This window comes from Camponotus floridanus, unplaced genomic scaffold (genome assembly GCF_003227725.1).
Source record: "Camponotus floridanus strain SB8 unplaced genomic scaffold, Cflo_v7.5 scaffold12, whole genome shotgun sequence".
Classification (NCBI taxonomy): Eukaryota; Metazoa; Arthropoda; class Insecta; order Hymenoptera; family Formicidae; genus Camponotus; species Camponotus floridanus.
In genome coordinates this window covers 321,210-341,703 of record NW_020229237.1, presented here as the reverse complement: position 1 = coordinate 341,703, position 20,494 = coordinate 321,210, and the positions used below count along the sequence as shown (strand labels likewise).

The window sequence follows — 20,494 nt, the reverse complement described above, 5'->3', positions numbered from 1 at the left end:
TGAGATGTGAAAAGTGCCGAAGAGAAAACCTGTTTTACGTTTATTCGAATATATTTTTTGATGAAAATGAATTAGACGCGTTCAGGAACAAGTATCTTCAATCGATTTATTTTCATTTCTAACATTATAACTGATAATGTGAGAAATGTAAGGAACAAAAATATTTCAATGTATATTTTATTATACATCTCCCTGCCTATGCATTATTTGTTTAATATGCAAATGTACGCTGTATAACAGCCATTAATTGCTGCATCTTTTGCTGTTTTTCATTAGTACAGCATTTATCCAATAATTCCTTTAAGGTCTGCATTTCATCAGATTCAAAGTCTTTCATGGGATTTAGAGGACTGATCGTCATACTCGGAAGAATAACATTGTAAAAAAAAAATCTGGAAAAGATAAAAAAATATAATGATCACAATCATTAAAAACAATTAATTATTTCAATCACGCATATATATTCTCGAATAAATGTATAAGAACCATGTTAAAAGTGTTGTACACTAGGCTGGGGATAGATGTCTCTGGAGTTATGTTGTAATTTCCTGTATAAAAAGCTCTAACTGATTCCTCCAACTGAAAACGTATTCTATGCCATTGTTGATCTAAGATGTAAGTTTGATCTATCCAAGTACATTGTTCTTAAATGTTGAAATAAACGGCGTCATTTTTTATTTTAAGGCTCCGATAATCTCAGCTGAAATATTTTGATTACGCATCCTAGATATTCTTAACGTTTGACAATCAATAGCCTCATAAGAAGTCTCATAAGAAGTCAAGTGTCTTTTGAATGGCAATCATTGGAATTATATTTAATCCGCATAAATGTATCACCAAAATACCTGCAACCAACAGAAGGGTTGGTGTACCATCCTCAGTATGCGAAATAAAAATGTTTAAATACCCATATTTTTGCTTTATATTTTCCTATATTATAAGTCAATCAATTTAATTGTATGATTATTATAGAACTTGCAGTGTAACTGGCAGTGTAACTGTTTTTATTTTATTAGTGCATTCCCATTTATTTAAGCCAATCAATCATGTTTCTATTGATGCCAATCATCTCATTGGCATCTTTAGCAACATCAACTATTAATACTATTTTTGTATTGATTGAAATTCTTTGTACATGCACACATTCCATTTTTCCAGAAGATTCGTTTATTTCAGTGTTATCAATATGTTTCAAATTTTGAGAATTTATTATATCTACACACACACACACACACATATATATATATTCTGTATGTTATCTAGAATAAATACTAAGCTTTTTTGCATTATTTTATAATTTATCCACATTTTGAAAGACTCAAACTTACCACCGATTTATTTGTTTTGAAGTTATCTTGTTTATTCTCATCTTTGCTAACATATTGATTAAAAGATGCATTTGTATTATTAAGAATGACAGATCTAGGAAAATATATGCGTCCATCCATTACCATAGATGACAAGTGCATTGCATAATTAAAAATATTTCCAACTGCTACTCTAGTTAAGACCAAGATTTGTTTATCTTCTGCCATGATTCTGATCCCTGCCATACAAGAATAAATATTATACATATAACTGTAAAACAAAATTTTGAATAGTATTACCATTATGTTTACCTTGAAGATGTAAAGTTCTCCCTCAGCAGTACCGAAGATTAATTCATTATCATCATTGTCGATATCTCCTATTGTTAAGCCATATCTACACATAATATTAAAATAACTCACATTCTGAAGTTATTTATAAAACTAACATTTTGTGATAATTTATACTTACTTGCATACAGTATCAGGTAATTCCCATTGTAATTTCTTTATAAAGTTAACAACCCTCATGATTAAACTTTGTATGATAGAACTTGCCACCTATTTGGTGGCCAAATTATAGTTGTGTTCTATAAAGCACATATGCACAATGCCTAAACGACATCCTACAGGTATATTCATGCATATGCGCGCATATGTGCGTTACGGAACGCAGCCTATATGAATAGCTTTCGCTATCTTTAATAGACTCCCAGAGGAATTTGTCCAAAAGTATTAGAGTTCATAGAATGTCCAACGTGATCTTCTTCCAATCAACAATATTCTTCTGGTACCTATATTTAAAACGTCATAATTTATCCACAGATGAAAAAATAAAACAGAGCTGTTATTTTATTAAAAATCCAACATTATTATACACACCCACAATTGCATATCACATTTATATTTGAAGAACACCGATTTGTGTGCAGCCATTCTCTAACCACATCCTACATCACGCTGTCAAAACAGTCGATAATGTCATCGTTCTGTAATTATCTCCGACTCATCAAACACATTTGATTATTATGGTGAAAATTTACCCTCAGTTGGTCATCTTTAACCAATACCCAGATAACAAAATACTTTCAAAATACTTTCGGTACCGATATGATAAGCGTACATCGTACTTATACTTTACCGATGATACAAACGAGTACATGTACGAGGGTAGTTCGAAAAGTTCTCGGCCTAATATAGAAATGTCGCTAAGAATATCAAATGGCTATGATTTTTCTCAAGTTTAATCCCTCAGAGGGCGTACCGCACAGTTTCAACAGATTCGTTCGCTAGTTTGTTTACTGTGCTCGAGTAAAACAGACAAGATTTGATACTTCTCCAGAAATGGATAAAATTGAATATCGCGCAGTCATAAAATATTTCGTTTTAAAAGGATTAACGGCAACAGAAATAAAAAACGAGCTGGATTCCACTTTGGGAGACTCTTCTCCATCATTTTCAACAGTGAAGAAATGGGCTGCTGAATTTAAACGTGGCCGTTCATCCATCTTTGACGATGAACGTTCGGGTCGCCCGAAAACCGCCACGAATGAGGAAATCATTCAAAAAATCCACGATAGCGTGTTAAATGATCGACGAGTAAAAGTGCGTGAGCTTTCTAACATTGCAAACATCTCAATAGATCGTGTTCACAATATCTTACATGAACATTTGCATATGAGAAAGCTCTCAGCGCGATGGGTGCCGCGTTTGTTAACGGTCGATCAGAAACGCATTCGAACGAACATTTCTCAAGAGTGCTTGGACTTGTTTAAACGCAATTCAACCGAATTTCTGCGACGATTTATCACTGTCGATGAAACATGGATTCACCATTACACGCCAGAGACGAAACAACAATCAAAACAATGGGTGGAAGCGGGTGGAAGTGCTCCAAAGAAGGCAAAAACAGTTCCATCAGCCGGAAAAGTCATGGCGACTGTTTTTTGGGATTCGCAAGGTGTGGTGTTCATAGATTATCTAGAAAAAGGCAAAACCATCAATGGGGAATATTATGCAGCATTGCTGGAGCAATTGAACGATGCTATTAAAACCAAACGTCCTCATTTGGCAAAGAAAAAAGTGCTTTTCCATCACGACAATGCACCCGCTCACACGTCTTCAATTGCAGTTGCAAAGCTCCATGAATTGCGTTTCGAATTGTTACCACACGCACCGTACTCGCCAGATTTAACTCCCAGTGACTTCTTTTTGTTTCCGAATATGAAAAAATGGCTTGCTGGAAAAAAATTCACGTCAAATGCGGAGGTCATCGCTGAGACGGATGCTTATTTTGGAGGCTTAAGCAAATCGTATTATACTGAGGGTATAAAAAAATTAGAACATCGTTGGTCTAAATGTATTGAGTTGAAAGGGGACTATGTTGAAAAATAAAAAAGATTTTTGCTGGAAATCATGTGTTTTCTTTGCCAGGCCGAGAACTTTTCGAACTACCCTCGTATACGTACTATAAATAAATAAAATAATATTAATATAAATAAATATAAATAATATCTAAATATAAATAACAATATAAATAAAGATATAAATACGTTATACGGCATCAATAATAGCACGATTTTTACACCAAGGTCGAACCTTATGTTATTATTGATAGTTTGTTGCCGAAATATTTTACGTACTACGACTTACATGTATACATGCGTGGAATAAATTAAATTATATAATTATTTTAAAGTATAGATTAATTATTTATTAAACGATTAATATCTCACAAAACTAAAAAAAAAATAAATGCTAATTTATAAATGCTCGAAAATATCCCGTGCAAAGAAGCTATTCGACAAAAATTAAAATTAAAAGATATATAATTTATGAATTATTAATGAGAGTCCAAGAGAAAGAGAAAAAAAGAGATTCTCGAATTATATTATTTATTATTTATATTTAGTAATTAGAGATTTGGCTCAAATAATCAAAAAATTAAAAAGAAAATGGCACATAAGAGCCAACGCGTAGTTGGTGTGCAAAGAAGAAACATTTCTTTCTTTTTTTAATATTAATTTATTACAAACTCATCGATTGATTTATCTCAAAAAATTGTTATTATAATCTATACTTCTACTTTCGCTGTTCTTTTCGTGATTTACATAAATTTTAACCGAGGAAATTTAATGAATTGACATTGATGTGCGATTATATATCTGCGATCTCGTTTTTAATAATGATTCTCTCATTTTAATAGATTTATAGATTGTAACGTATAAAAAGTGCACATAAATCGTTCTTACTTCCAAAACTCAATTCTGCCACCTTCTTCGGCTATTCTCCAGGTCTCGCCGACGCCGCCCACGGCGATGATACCCAAAATCATAACTGCAACGAGACTTCCGAAAGTCACCATTATCTGAACCATATCCGTCCATACGACAGCCTTCAGACTTCCCTATAAGTTTTTTCAAAGAGAGATTACTCGCGATATAATAATGGTATCAGTGTCAGTCACGATGCAACATGCGGAGAATCAGACAGTTTGATTGGGGAATCGATGAAATATAAACTCGAGGAAGGATATCGTAACACAAAACTGTATAATGATACTACAATGGAGCATCGTGATTAATGTATTTTATTATTATCGATATATGAATATTTTATTGTCTATGTATTGAAAAAGTACAACTCGCATATTTTAAAAATAATTTTGCGTATTAATTTTATAGCGTATTATGCGCGGTTTGTAATGCAGTTGACACTATCGAGACATCGATTGCATTTTAGAAAAACGATTATATCAAATGTCTGCCATTTTAGAAAAATAATTAAGTATATCCAATTTTCAAATAGCATTTATTCTTCTCATTAGGGTATATTCTTATTAATTTATTCCATTAAGATATCCAATTTGACTATAGCGCGCACTTATAAAAAATTCACCTATCTACTGCATATCATGTGCATATTTGGCGTACTATTGTCAACAAATGAAAGACAAAGGCAAATAAACGCTAAATCTCTTGTTATTGCTACTATATGTTTTATTCAAATGATGTGACGAGACAATTGTCATCTTAACGTCGCATCGCGCGATGCGATCATAAATAATCCAGCAACTTTTGAAAAAGATAAGACCAGAGTTGCGTTCTCAAAAAACTTCTAGATAATTCTATTTTAACTAGTCAATCATATTTAACTATCAAAGCCGTACGTTTCGTCTAAGTAGTTCTACAATATCTAATAATGTTACAATGTGAAAACGAGAATTAAAGATGCGCCATCGATGTTTTATTTCGGAATCCTTGTGATCTTAGCTATCTAGTTTAGACATGATCATTCTATAATTTATGATACAAGTACCAGTTTTTCCTCATCATTAATAAAAAAATACAAATTGATAATAGAAAATAAGCGGACTGATGCTGTGAGTGTTAGAGACAAAGAAGAGGCTTGGCTGAAGATATTGGACGAGTATAATCAGCAAAGCAAATAGCTTACCGAATTTTGTTTCAGTGATTGGCATCACTACTTAACTACTAGTTAAGCTAACTGGCCATTGTTGAACTAGGCCTTAATGTTGAATGCACTATTCCTGCACTAAAGCAATATCGGATTTTAGAAAAGTACAACTTACGTGATCACGATCTGATCATGTATATATATCTAATAAAACAGTAGGAGTCAGGAAAAATATCTGAAGAAATACACGCTCTCACTGACAACCAAACATACAATGTGGTACCATATATTGAGTTAACTACTCGATAGAATGTCAGTTTGATTAATGACATTATAGATAAAATGCAATTAGCAAGGTTTCAAAAATAGACAAGAATTCTTAAATAGAAACCTTGTAAATATATGTTACATACTGCCAATTATACTATTTATTATATTTCGATTATTTCCTCTCTATTTTTATCTAATATGACGGTTTAAATTAATGTTGGATGCACTATGTCGGCACTAAAGCTATACCGGAAAAGTATAGCTTACATGATCACGATCTGATACATGTATATCTAGTAAAATAGTAGGAGTTCGGAAAAATAAATATAAAATATATACTCCCACCAAAAACGATGACATGCAATGCGATGTTATATGTTGGGCTAATACTCGATACAATGTCAGTTTGATTAATGACTTTATATAGATAAAATCTGATTCGCAAGGTTCCAAAAATATAGGCGAAAATCTTTACATTGCATTCGATCAAAATTTTTGTTTTTTTCTATATGGCAGTGTAATATTTATTCAATAAGTATTATATGACTTTATATAGATAAAATCTGATTCGCTAGGTTCCAAAAATATAGGCGAAAATCTTCACATTGCATTCGATCAAAATTTTTGTTTTTTTTTTATATGGTGTAATATTTATAAGTATTATAATAATGTAAGCAAGTATTATAACAAAAGATTTTCGCGGTGGACTTCTCTATAAAGAGGAATCATACTCGTGGCTGCGTGTGTCATAAAGAAAGGATTAAACAAATTTCGCTGATATTGTTAATCACTTATTTGCTTATAAAATATTATATCAATTTTTCATCGATCATACATACTTCGTGATAACTTAATATATTCCGTAGGATCACATAAACACCCTATCGATATGAGATATGAAAGGTACCGAAGAAGAAACTCATTTTATAATCATTCGGATATATTTTTTAATAAAAATTAGACGCGTTTAGAGACAATTATCTTCGATCGATTTATTTTCATTTCTAACATTATACTGATACTATGAGAAATGTAAGAAACAAAAATAAAATTCAATGCATATTTTATTACACATCTCCCTATCAATATATTATTTGTTTTATAATGTATGCTAATGTATGCCATATAATAGCCATTCGGTTAATTGTTGCATCTTTTGCTGCTTTTCATTAGTACTACATTCACCCAATAATTCCTTTAAGGTTTGCATTTCCTCAGATTCAAAGTCTTTCATCGGATTTAGAGGACTGATTGTCATGCTCGGAAGAATAACATCGTAGTAGAGAAAAATCTGGAAAAGATAAAAAATATAATGATCATGATCCTTAAAAACAATCAATTATTTCAATTGTGCATATATATTCTCGAATAAATGTATAAGAACCTTGTTGTTAAAAGTGTTGTACACTAGACTAGGACTAGATGTTCCTGGAGTTACGTTGTAATTTCCGGTACAAAAAGCTCTGACTGGTTCTTCGAACTGAAAACGTACGCTATGCCGTTGTTGATCTAAGATGTAAGTTTGACCATCCCAAGCGCAGGCAATTATCTCATCGGAATTATTACCTGTGACATTCAATCGACATAAAGCAAATATCTGATGATCTACTTGCATAGCCCTGTAAAGAAAAGACAACAATGCGATATATTCCGCAATTTATAAAAATATATTTAAATAGATCGCTGGATATATAGCTGCTTACCATAAGATGACTTCATCCTGCACTAACATAATAGTTCCATCAAGCGTTGCCAAGGCATAAGGTTTTCCTTTTGGAACATTTTCACTATTGACTATATTATTCAAATCCTTATCTTTTTTCTCATGTTGATTCATATTATTGGTATCATTGTTATTATTATTACTTTTATTCTTATTTTTATCATCAATGGAAAAATTCTTAAAAGATGGCAACAGCGTATCTTTTTTTTTCTTGAATTTTCCGTTGAATTCTTCGTCAAATTCTCCGAGAATAACCTTGCCACCAATGAAGTTGCCATCGACTTCATCACTTGAAGAATCCGCAGGATTATAAAATTTAACTATTTGTTGATTTCTTGTAAAATCTCTAGTATGTTCGCCTGTCATATCCAGACTATTTTTTCGAATCACAGGTTGCGAATAATTTCTTTTAAATTCGAGCGAGCCGGACTTGGAGGTTTTCATACCCAGTTGACTATCGTCTGCAAAGTTTTGTTTTGACGATTTATCTTTAGGCATGTAATTAGGCATTTTAGGCTCAAGCGTCGAAATAAACGGCGTCGTTCCTGGTTCTAAATCTCCAATAATCTCAGTTGAAATATTTTGATTACGCATCCTAGATATTCCTAATGTTTGATAATCAACAGCCTCACAAGAAGTATCTTTTGAATGGCAATCGGCGGAATTGCATTTAATCCGCATAAATGTACCACCAGGTTGTGCAACCAACAGAGTTGGTGTACCATCCCCAGTATGCTAAATAAAAATTTTATATTTCCGTATCTCTGCTTAATATATTTTTCTATGATCAATATTAATTTAATTGTATAATGATTATCATATATATATAACTTGGAATACCTGCAATGTAACTGTTCCTATTTGATTAGTGCATTCCCATTTATTTAAGCCAATCAATTTTCCTGTTTCTAAATCAGCATTACTTGACCATCTATAGGATCTGACAACACGATCTGTTAGACCAAGAATCATCTCATTGGCACCATCTTTATCAACATCAGCTATCAATACTATCTTTGTATTGGTTGGAATTCTTTGTACATGCACACATTCCATTTTTCCAGAAAGTTCATTAATTTCAGTAATATTGTCAATATGTTCCAAGTTTTGGGAATTTATTATATCTGCACATATATATATTCTGCGTGTTATTTAGAGTAAATACTAAGACTTTTTACATTATAAAATATATCCATCCATATTTTGAAACTCAAACTTACCACTGATATTTGTTTTGAAGTTATCTTGTTCATTTGCATCTTTTCCAGCATGTTGACTTACAGGTACATTTGCATTATTAGGATTGACAGATCTAGGACTATAAAATATATGTGTCCATCCATCACCACAGATGACAACAAGTGCATTGCGTCCATAATTAAAAATATCTCCAATTGCTACACTAGTTATAAGACCAAGACCCGTTATCTTCTGCCATAATTCTGATCCCTGCCATACAAGAATAAATATTATATATAAAATATATATAACTATAAAATTTTTTTAATATATAGTATTACTATCATGTTTACCTTGAAGATGTAAAGTTCTCCCTCAGTAGTACCGACGACTAATTCATTGTCACCATCATTGTCGACATCTCCTATTGTTAAGCCATGCCTATACATAATATTAAAATAACTCGCATTCTCAAGTTATTTGTAAAACAGTCTATGATAATTTAAGCTTACCTGCATACAGTACCAGGTAATTCCCATTGTAGTTTCTTTACAAAGCTAACAGCTCGCATGATTAAACTTTGTAGGATATAACTGTTGCCACCTATTTGGTGGCCAAACTATATGAGTAGCTTTTGCTGTTACTAGACCCAGAGAAATTGGTCCAAAGATATTTGAGTCCATAGAATGCCCAACGTGATCTCCTTCCAACCAACAATATCCTTCTGGTATCTATATTTAAAATGTCATAATTTATTCACAGATAAAAGAATAAAACAGCAGTTATCAATTTATTAAAAACGTTATTATATATGGATCCAACAGTTACGTATCACATACTTGAAGAGCACTGATTTTATATCCACGAGTGTCCACAATGTCTCCAGCAAGTCCTACAACTCTTTTGATGAGTGTTTGATCTGGCACTTTGGGAGATGTGATACAGACTATATCGCCACGCTGTATATCTTGATTTCGGATAGCCCAACGATTTAAAAACACATAATCAGGATACCGTAAATCTGGATTCAATGCAGGTTGCATAGAGATCCCCTCTACTTTTGCAACATATCCGACTGTGTCGCAAAAAGCAATCCCTATTGGGATGCCTATCAAAACGTTACGGATAAAACGTGGGATTCTCATTTATCAAATTTTCCACAAAATATGTGCAAAATGTTTCTCTGCTCTAACGCGCACGAGCCAACGACCTGAATAACCGATCATCACTTATGTCAATAATGTCAATCTGTTTTCACTGTCAGATATGTTATCTAAATACGTGAATATCAAACATATAACAACATACAATGATATAATAACAATAACAATATAATAACAATGAAATTAATGAAAAAATATGACTTTCAGGTTATACGTTATTAATTTTTAACAAATTTATTATAATTTATCCCGTAAAGAAAGATGTAAAAGACAGAAATTTAAATTGAAATAATTTCTCGTGTATGAAAAAAATTCCTTGATTTTTATATCTTCGACAGATTGGATGTCAAAAGAAAAATAAAATGGAACAGGAGGTTTTGTATGTATGTATGTATGTATGTATGTATGTATGTATGTATGTATGTATGTATGTATGTATGTATGTATGTATGTATGTATGTATGTATGTATGTATGTATGTATGTATGTATGTATGTACGTACGTATGTACGTACGTACGTACGTATGTATGTATGTATGTATGTATGTATGTATGTATGTATGTACATACGTACGTCATATGTCATGTACAATATTTGTAAGAATGCATAAATCTGAAGAATTAAATTAAATACGAAATAAATAAAGAAAATTATGTCACTCTAAAAAATTTGAGAAAAATAGTTTCATAAAAGAATATACAATTTTTTTCAAAAATTAAAAAAAAAAAATATATATATATAATTATACATATAATTAATTATGATTCATGTTTTTCTTTCATAAGATATATATTTAATTAAAACATAAATATTTAAGAAATATATATTAGAAACATATTCACATATTCTTTATTTATGTATTAATTTTAAATCATGGTTTAGCATTTGCAATCATCATTCATCATGTTTCACTGTCATTGAAATCCTAAAATTATTAGCAAAGAAATTGATAAAAATAATGAAATAATAAAAAAAGAACAATTTGAAATATTTTTTTCAAATACACACACATATATATAAAATTATTATTTTAATAACAATATTTAGTTGCTACATAATTATAATACCACTTTGTATTTAAATATCTGTTTTCATATATTATACAATTAAGTATTTTTAATTTTTAATTTTTAGAAGAAATCAGTTTGAAAATGATAAACTTTACTATATATATATATATATATATATATATATATATATATATATAATAGTTGTACAATTTTCTCTATATAAATCAAAGTATAAGTTATTTTGTTGTTAAAATTTATCTATGTTGTATTTTCTAATAATAAATACAAACATATCTTCATTTCTATAATAATTATCTTACATAAATGTTTCTACATTACAATAAAATAGAATAAGAAACTATAATTGAAGAAATCTAAATAAATATATATGAATAAATGTTTCTATAAAATAATTTTAAATTTCACAAAAAAATGCAACTGCTTAACTTAAGCAGTATTAAAGATTGAAGATTATTACAAAACATATAGTGATTTATTCAATCACATTTTTTAATATTGTTCATAAGTTTTAAATATGATATTATGAAAACGGTAACATTTTTATGTAATATATAACCGCATATGAATATAACTATATAAAGAATGTTGCTAACAATATTATACTATATTTGCTTGTATAATATTTTAATCAACTATATCTTTACATGATTTATAACACTTGCATTTTTTATTTTATTATTTCTCTCTCCTTTTATGCCCTGTTTTTTGAATAATTTGCTATTATTATTGACTTTTATATAAAAGCAAGTAAGAATTAAAAAAAATCAAATTTTATTTTTCTAAAAATGATCCTAAAAGGAACAAAGCAAAGATATTTTCTTTATCTTTTTCAGATTATCTTTTCTTAAAAAATACTGATAGTTTTATATGATATAATATCATCATATATTATAGATTATTTATATAAATTTTTAATGTATTTTAAGCAAATATGTTTTTAACCTATAGTTATAAATCAGGGTCAGAAATATTAAAATGGTAAAACATTCTCACTAGTACAATAAATAAACAGAAATCGAAAAGTGTTTATTATAAAATTTCATACTAAAAAAAAAACTAAAAATGTAGAAACAAAATGCTACAGTTTCACATAAAATTAAATATATGAAGAACGATAAATGAAGCAAAAAGTTTACGAACGAGAACCCTGTCTTTATAGTAAAAAAAGAAAGACTAAATTTTTGGCTTTTGCATGAGTTGTATCAGTGCTTGCCAATCAACAAGTTTGATATCTATGCCATATGTTATTTGGAAAGAGATTTATAATTCTATTTTTTTTTTTTTGGCATTTACAAGACATTATTTAAATGACTTTTTAAGTACATAGGTAGTAACAGGAGTTAATATGTGTTACAGATTGAAGTATCTATGCCACTGTAAAATGGCACAGATAGCACTGCCTCTCTTTCTTTTGGCCCCTGTGGTCAATAAATTTATGATTCTATAAAATGTTGAATATAATGACTAAAAAAAACAAAAATGCGATACAAGATGTACATTTTAGATATTTGGCAGTGCTTAATCAATAAGTTTATGTTTTTTATATTGTGAGTATATTTATATATTAGCTTTCTTATAATTATTGCAGTAGTTATGTAGCTTTTTTTGTTATAATAAAGGGACCAATCTTTAAAGATTGGTAAACACTGATCCGCCTGAAAAAACAAAAGTCTTTAGCCTTTTTATTCTTGACTAGTTTCTCTTTTGCTCATTCTATTTTTCATATTTTTCCAGTATTGTTCATCATGTTCATCTGAATTGGAAATTAATTCCGCCTCTTCTCCCTTTTCCTCGTACTCATCTTCAGACTCCTTTTCTATGTCCCATCCCCATACCTCTTCTTCCTCCTCCTCCTCCTCCTCCTCCTCCTCCTCCTCCTCTTCTTCTTCTTCTTCTTCTTTTTCTTCTTCTTCCTCCTCCTCCTCAACTTCTTCTTTTTTCTCTCCCTCTGTCTTCTGTTCTGGTATTTTCTCCTTTTCTTTTTCTGTTTCCTCAATTTCTTCCTCTTCTTCTTCTTCCTCCTCTTCCTGTTCTTCTTCCTCCTCCTCTTCTACCTCTTCCTCCTCTTCTACCTCTTCCTCCTCTTCTACCTCTTCCTCCTCTTCTATCTCTTCCTCTTCTTCCTCCTCCTTTTCTTTTTTATCTTCTCTTTCCTCTTTTTCTTCTTCCTTTTCTTCTCTTTGCCATAACTTTGATTTTTTATCTAATACATTCTCAACTTCTGTATCCGTTTTCAAGGTTTCTGCTTTCTTTCCATTTCGAGCTTCATCTTCTGAATCCTACATGTTAGATATAATTGTTTTTTTTATGCAATTATATCTTAAATTATAAAATAAAAAATAAAAGCAGTACAAAATTATTTGTACAATACAAGACCAGTGTTTTTTAATAGAGTCAAATCTTTTTTACAATGCAGAAAAAGAACAAAAAAAGGATATTTATGTTTAGCAACATGCAATTATTACGTCTATAAAAAAATGTCAAAAGATAAATATTATTAAACAAATTAATTTTTTGTCTAACTTTTTATCATTTATAAAAAAGACATGACTCAGTTAAATTATGTACTTTATTTTTGTGTAATAATCGTTTTAAGCAATATTGAAGATATAAAATATTATATCTTAAACATATTACACTAATATTGATACATGTCTAATGATTAATATGTTAATATATGTGTAGTTTTAATTAATGTTGCAGTGTTGTTTCTTGTGAAAGGCATAACATAACTTCATTAGCATGTATAAAAAGAATCTATTAACTTTTTTTCTTAAAACAAAAATATAAAAATAAAACTAAAAACAAATTCACTCCATTTAATCAGATAATGTATAATTTGCTCTTATACGAACATAAAAAAATAATATATTAAATAAACGTAAATTATATGTTTTTATAGACAGAACACACCCCTCCATTAAACTATATAGATTGTACGTGAAATAGATTGCCAAATTATAAAATTAGCTCCAAGAATTTGACAATCTAGTTCAGAGGCATTTTTTATTTTTGAATAAAACTTAATTTCTATTAAGAGAAGCCAGTGTGTGTATATCATATTAAAAATAAAATATTAGTGAAACATAAATAACATATATAAAAGGCACAAGGCACTAATGTCATTAATATCTAGAACAAATCACAGAGAATAATAGGAATAGAAATAATGAATGTTGAAATCAGCACGTTACTCATACCCTTATATGTAATTGCCAAGAAACCATTCTTTGCACTGCATTTAGTTCCTGTGATTTGTGATCTCTATATTAAGTAACCTATAGAAGTTAGGCAAACAATTAAATGAATGAAAGAATCACCAAATAAAACAAGGCTCCGCAGATTCATTTGATTCTGTTGGTAATTCTAATATTTCCTTACAGCTGGAATCTGGTCGAGGCTGATGAGGGAGAGGGTCATTTTGCCTGAGAGAACAACGGGAGCGTCGTCGTCATCCTCTGACTTTTCCGCTTGTGTTTCTGAATCGGTCACAAGTAATTCACATTGCGGCGGTAGTGCACCTTCTAAATATATAGGTTTTGGTGGCGTTTTTTCTCTTTCAATATTACTAAAATAAAAAATACAATGACAATATGTATATGTATGTAATGTATATATGTATATGTATATGTGTGTGTGTGTGTGTGTGTACTCAAAAAATCATTGAGAAAGCAAAAATATATTAAGGAAGAATAAGTATACCTTGGTGTAGAAATAATAGGAGTGGTAGGTCTGCTACATTTCTGTCCACTTTCACAACTAGCTGTCATTTCCATACCCATAACTTTAACTGTTGGTGATTGTTCTACGGCATCTAATTCTTCTCCTTCTCTACTATGTGATTCCGGAATTATAGTGTCTTCCTGTAAATTAAACTCTTAGTATACTGCTTTTCTTGACTATTCACTTTTTTTATTGCTCGCACATATCTTTCAAATAAAAAATATATATAGTAATAACATATTATATAATAAAAACTTCAAAGCCATTTCTCTGATTAATTTAATAAAAGCTATTTATATATAAGCAATGCTTTTCAATATAAAAACCATAGAATTTAAAATGTGAGCTATGTTAAAGATTCTACATCTATATAAAAACCATGGTATAATCATATAATTATATATATATGATAAATATTGTAATTCATTATGCTAATGGATATGTTATATACTAATTTTATAATATGCTCTATCAATAAGATATAAAATAAGCGAGTATCATACACATGCAAGGCACACAATTAGTACTTCAAGAAGCTATAAGAAGAGCGACTAAAATTTCAACTAGTTTCAACTAGTTTAGAGTTTAAAATTAACTTATGTTCCTCAATAATATTTAGCATTGAGAAAAATATCCTTACTTATATAAAGGGATAATAATAATTCTGTATTTGAAACATTTAAATGTTGTTATCACAGAATCATATAAGTAAATATATAACTATCATATAAAAAAAAGAAAAAGAACAAAATTTACATGATACTCATTATTCATGAAACTAGTGCACTAGAAATGGAAAGTGTCCCACAAACTCTTGGTTACTCTTGTTAGAGATATTTTCGGAGGCAAGGGATATACCTTAGAACCGCGATCGACCCCTGCCAGACCATTGGACTTTGGAGCCTCATCTACTACTCAAAATATAAAATATATAACGTAAATTCTATTACTAAATATATTCCAATTTAAATACTCATATTGAATCGCACTCGACTAATGTATGCATATACATTAATATGAATCTTATATATAGAATATAAACATTTAAACCAACAATTTGTAATTTTTACAACACTTAGCACTAATATTTGAGAAAGCCAAATATTAAAGATAAATCTTAATAATAAATGTACAATATGTTTAATGTACATTGGATGGGTAAAGCTTGTAACGCAATCAGAACACAGCGACGTGCATACTTTCTAACGACTAATAAACTGAAACTGTGAATTGCGTCAAAATTCTGATAAACCTTGATTTCTGGCTGTGAGCCCGAGTTATGCACTACTGAACGTGATATGTTGCTCATCTGAACAACGATTCTTTCCATGGCTGCTTCCGTCTCGACCAATCGTTGTCTCAGTTGATCTATCTCTATGTCTCCTGCCGCTTCTTGTGTTCCAGCATGTACAACATTATCAAACGTAGTACAGAGTATAAGTATGAGTACTTACAATATATGCGCATTTTTATTCAGAATCTTGCAATGTATATCCGCGTGTAATAGATACGTGTGTGTTCTAATTGTGCAAACCTTGCATCATGCAACACCATTGAAAAATCTGTTTAGATACTCAAGAAGGCATATATATATATATATCTTAATTCTCCAAAATATTTCTCCAAAAGAAATAGCTTCTCAGAAAAACATTGCATTGAGATGATAATGTAATGAAACACGGCTTGTAATAGCAGAAGCATTTACACAGAAGCACTTACGATCCTTCAACTCCTCTATAGTTGGTGCAGCTCTATATGGTGACTTCTCCCTTGGATAATGTAGCGTACCTCCAGTCATTGCAGTAGCCAGAGCTTCTGGACTGAACACCATTTTTCGAAATTCCTTTTCAGCAGCTGCCCCTGGGTATTCCGAAATAATCTCGTTATCCGAATTTTTCTTCAATACCTTAAAAAAAATAACGAGTTTAATATAAAATACATTCTAAGATTTTATGATACTCTTCAGTATCTTCGTCATGATTATTTTGCAGATTTATACATTACCTTAACAATGGTGTATAGGAAAAACAAAACTATTCCTATTGTGTATAGCGGCATTATAATTCCCATTGTACCGTTTCCTTTGGGAGCTGGAACAACATGACCAGCGCCGCCAAGAGGTGGTCTCATTTTTGGTATAACACGGTCGGATTTGTCAATTACCTTTGGTACAATGTGGGAGGATGGTATAGCTCTTCCCCGCTCCATCATCGCAGGATGCATTCCACCTGCATGAGGAGGAGTACGACGCTCCTGTCGTATAGTACCTGTATACATAAAAAAAGTCTATGGATTTTATCTGTAAAATATATTTTCATTTATTCATTCACACAAAAATATATTAATTTTGTGTTAAAACGCCTATCTAGAAACTAATATAAGCTTGTGTTAATTGCTGCAATATAATTAGTGCTTTATTAATTTTTTTAAAAATTGTTATAAATGTGATCCAGTTGATAATTTCTAATGAAATAAATCTAAGATTTTTATGGAAAACTTGATGAGAGAGATATATAATAGGTCATTGGTATGGATGTATTTAAAACATTATAAGCTATGTCTTGTATGCCAAACATTGTTTGCCAATGCGCTTACTCTTTTGGCAATCAGCCAAAGTAAAAAGAATTCAAAGCCATTTTCCATATATAAATATGATGATGTGATACATTACAGATATATCTTTCATAGTTTATCTTATTATATAAGTAATTTATAAACAATATGCATCATGTATGATTACTATTAATTCAAATTCAATTAATATAAATATTACTAATAGCATATATTAAATTATTATTACAAATTCATGTATATTTAGAAAAATTGTTATAAAGCTGTAGTTAATTGATTAATTATATATTAAAATAGAATATGACACAAAAATTAAGTGGTTAATATTAAGTGGCAACTAATTTGCATATTCTTGCAATTCTTACTATGTGGCATCAAGATATGATATCTGATAAGATGAGGTGTTCCTAATTGAGACAATGGTACACCAAAGTTCATTTTAAGGCAAAGAGAGCTATTGAACGATCTAATTTCCTCCAACACTTGTTTGTAAGTTTTTCCCAATCGTTCTCTCTCAGCAAGAAAAGATGATAAATCAATGCCACATCTGGCTAGAACCTCCTCTCTACACAAACTCGCGGTTTGTGGGCTCAGCTTGCTAAGCTTTAACGCATCTCTGACACGTGGATCAACCGGATGATGCCTCAATATATTTTGACACATTTCTTGCATGATATCCACTGCAGTGACATCGCTTTCAAATATTACTTCGCAGCACACTACGCATAATAACTGTATACAGTATAAAAACAATATTTTGCAAAGTATTTTATATTCAGATATAAAAACTCCTATTTAACTTTCTACATATGAGACATCAAAATCTAACAATAAGTTACTTATAGACAAAATAGGAAAAGGAAGTATATATAATGTCTACCCGGGAGATAAGAAAATATTTTTAGCGAGAATTCTCTAACGTCATCAATAATCTTACACACGTGAACATTGGAATCTTACCAGAACTGTCCGTCGTAGGTTGCGGGGTGACAGATGCTGTGAGCATAGGATAGAAAATTTTCGGCCATAACACCGCGAAGCAGCTGGCCACGATCGCGAGTATAAAAATCGTCTTTCTTGGTCCGAAATCTGTTATCTCGGCCATTTTCGTAGTAGGTTTCGTCGTTCGTAAATAATGTGTTTCGCGCGTCGAGAAAACTTTGATAAAACTATGAACGGATCGCGAATCTTCCTCCGCTCTCACGTCCAGGCACAGCGAGACGAGATGAAAGCCGCCGCAGCAGCGCACTGTCGTCTGCTATTTTTGTCATACCGCAGCAGGGCTGTATCAAGACGCCATCATAAAATGATATTATACAATTATTACAATAAAAAAAATCACAGCACACGCATAGCACATATTATGGAAAATAAATTATACTGAAAGATACTTAAAGGCAGCTTTAAATTTGAAAATGACATCTCAATTTTTATGTGCATTTACATGAAATATTATATATTTTATTTCAATGACAAATAAACTTCATTTAAATTTTTCAAGTTTAAAATATGTTTAAGATAAGCTTTTCTACCACAAAACGAGAGCAAAAATAAAATTTTTCTAGCTTCAATTATATATAATGTATGAGAAAAGCACAAGTAGAAAAATTTTAATATAAACTATAAATAAAATATTTTACTCTAAAATCTCTCATTGTTTTAGATCTAGGATTAACTCGCATTAGATGTTACAGGAATGAGCTAAGAATCGTGCCAGAAATAGCAGGCCCTGGCAATGTCACAAAAGACCTTGCCCAATATATATAGCTGATACATAAATATAAAATAATATTCGCAGTGTGAAATATCTCTCCTTTATCACGTTTATTTGTTTGAACACAACACATTGCGTCTTACCAAACAATAACAATTAATTTATGATATAAGTTATATATGCATAGATTTATAAGATCCTAAATACTTGCGCTGCATGCTCATTCTGGCCCGCCACGCTGTAACACATGAAGATATCAAGATATATACATATATTAAATACAGAATAATTAAAACTTTTTAAAATACATTATATAACAGATACACATTATATCTACACTCATATTAAGTAAATGAGCGAAAAATAATTTCTAAGGGTGAGAAATTTATTATCTCAAAATTCCTGTCAACGATCTCGCAACTTACGTTAATATATTCCATTTCCTTCGGGTCTATCGGCCGTCTCTGATATCGCAGCGGCAGGTGAATGTCTTCGATCGTCGGCAGAACGATCACCCGAGGGCCCGTAGCACCGCCCGCGCTCTGCTGCATCTGGGACGCCCCTGGTCTCGTAGATGGAGCTGCTGTCGTGCCCGCAACTGCTGTGACAGATAACGCGTATCTCAGTGTCGGCGTGGGGCACTTTCTTTTTTTTTCTCTCTCTCTCAACATCGGCATCGTCGCGCATCGTGCATGCCGGTTTTGCTGAGTTTACCTGCGCGATTAGCGCCGCCCTTGCGAAACTTGATCATCGGCACGTGCGGCTGGACCACCTGCGAAAAGAATCGGGTCAGTACCTCAGGACGGCGAGTCACATATCGCGTAAATGTACGATCGGTTGCCCCGAGATCATCGCGAGGCGATTCGCGACAGCGAGGATCCCTGCGTTCCAGTACTGACCTTCCAAGCCTTGCTTGCCATCATAATTTTTTTTTTCTCTGAGGAATAAGCCCGCGCGATATTCCACACGACTAATTTCGTCCGCACAGAAGTGCTCCTCTCGAGCATCGCCGTCGTACAGATGGCGTTTTGGCGGACTTTTTTGATTTGAGCATTCAGTGACGAAGCACCTGTATGGTAGGGAGGGAAGAGTGAATTTAAAGAAGTATTCCTTGTGCGCGCATAATTAACTAAAAACCTTGCTTTCCTGCAAAAATAACTGAGGTAAAGAAAGCATTCAATTTACATTTAATTAAATTCTTAATTGTCGAAATTCTTCGAAAATATTCTAAAGATAATTACACGTTCCCCTCCATTTTTGTGTCTTGTTACATGACAAAATTTACATTTTGACCATTGCTGATTCTATTTAATTGAACATAATAAAGAGGAGAAAGATTCAGTATTACAACTTAATATACATTAAAATAAATTTATTGCATTGTTTACTCATATT

At 31.3% G+C, this 20,494-nt stretch overlaps 3 protein-coding genes across 6 annotated transcripts; all 3 read right to left on the bottom strand.

Annotated features, from left to right (window-relative positions):
• Positions 1-6,909: 6,909 nt before the first annotated feature.
• LOC105255010 (KICSTOR complex protein ITFG2) lies at positions 6,910-9,900 on the bottom strand. The gene is made up of 8 exons (XM_011264040.3): positions 9,735-9,900; positions 9,408-9,626; positions 9,249-9,336; positions 8,937-9,165; positions 8,557-8,840; positions 7,697-8,451; positions 7,378-7,612; positions 6,910-7,284 (listed from the first exon to the last, which is right to left on the bottom strand). The coding sequence occupies exons 2-8, from the start codon at positions 9,464-9,466 to the stop codon at positions 7,105-7,107; spliced, it is 1,830 nt and encodes a 609-aa protein (XP_011262342.1). The 5' UTR covers positions 9,467-9,626; positions 9,735-9,900; the 3' UTR covers positions 6,910-7,104.
• Positions 9,901-12,097: 2,197 nt separating this feature from the next.
• On the bottom strand, positions 12,098-18,531 carry LOC105255007 (DNA ligase 1). Its single transcript, XM_025415342.1, has 8 exons — positions 18,346-18,531; positions 17,751-18,104; positions 16,819-17,081; positions 16,534-16,720; positions 16,067-16,206; positions 14,794-14,954; positions 14,473-14,659; positions 12,098-13,370 (listed from the first exon to the last, which is right to left on the bottom strand). The coding sequence occupies exons 1-8, from the start codon at positions 18,488-18,490 to the stop codon at positions 12,774-12,776; spliced, it is 2,034 nt and encodes a 677-aa protein (XP_025271127.1). The 5' UTR covers positions 18,491-18,531; the 3' UTR covers positions 12,098-12,773.
• LOC105255008 (28S ribosomal protein S36, mitochondrial) lies at positions 18,486-20,226 on the bottom strand. Of its 4 annotated transcripts, none has more exons than XM_011264037.3 (5): positions 19,999-20,223; positions 19,814-19,871; positions 19,525-19,700; positions 19,311-19,337; positions 18,486-18,668 (listed from the first exon to the last, which is right to left on the bottom strand). In XM_011264037.3, the coding sequence occupies exons 1-4, from the start codon at positions 20,104-20,106 to the stop codon at positions 19,320-19,322; spliced, it is 360 nt and encodes a 119-aa protein (XP_011262339.1). In that variant the 5' UTR covers positions 20,107-20,223; the 3' UTR covers positions 18,486-18,668; positions 19,311-19,319. The 4 variants fall into 4 exon arrangements, with proteins under 4 accessions (XP_011262339.1, XP_011262340.1, XP_011262341.1 ...); XM_011264038.3 differs by having other exon boundaries at positions 18,504-18,668; positions 19,307-19,337; positions 19,999-20,226; XM_011264039.3 differs by lacking the exon at positions 18,486-18,668 and having other exon boundaries at positions 19,186-19,337; positions 19,525-19,697; positions 19,999-20,214.
• Positions 20,227-20,494: the final 268 nt, after the last annotated feature.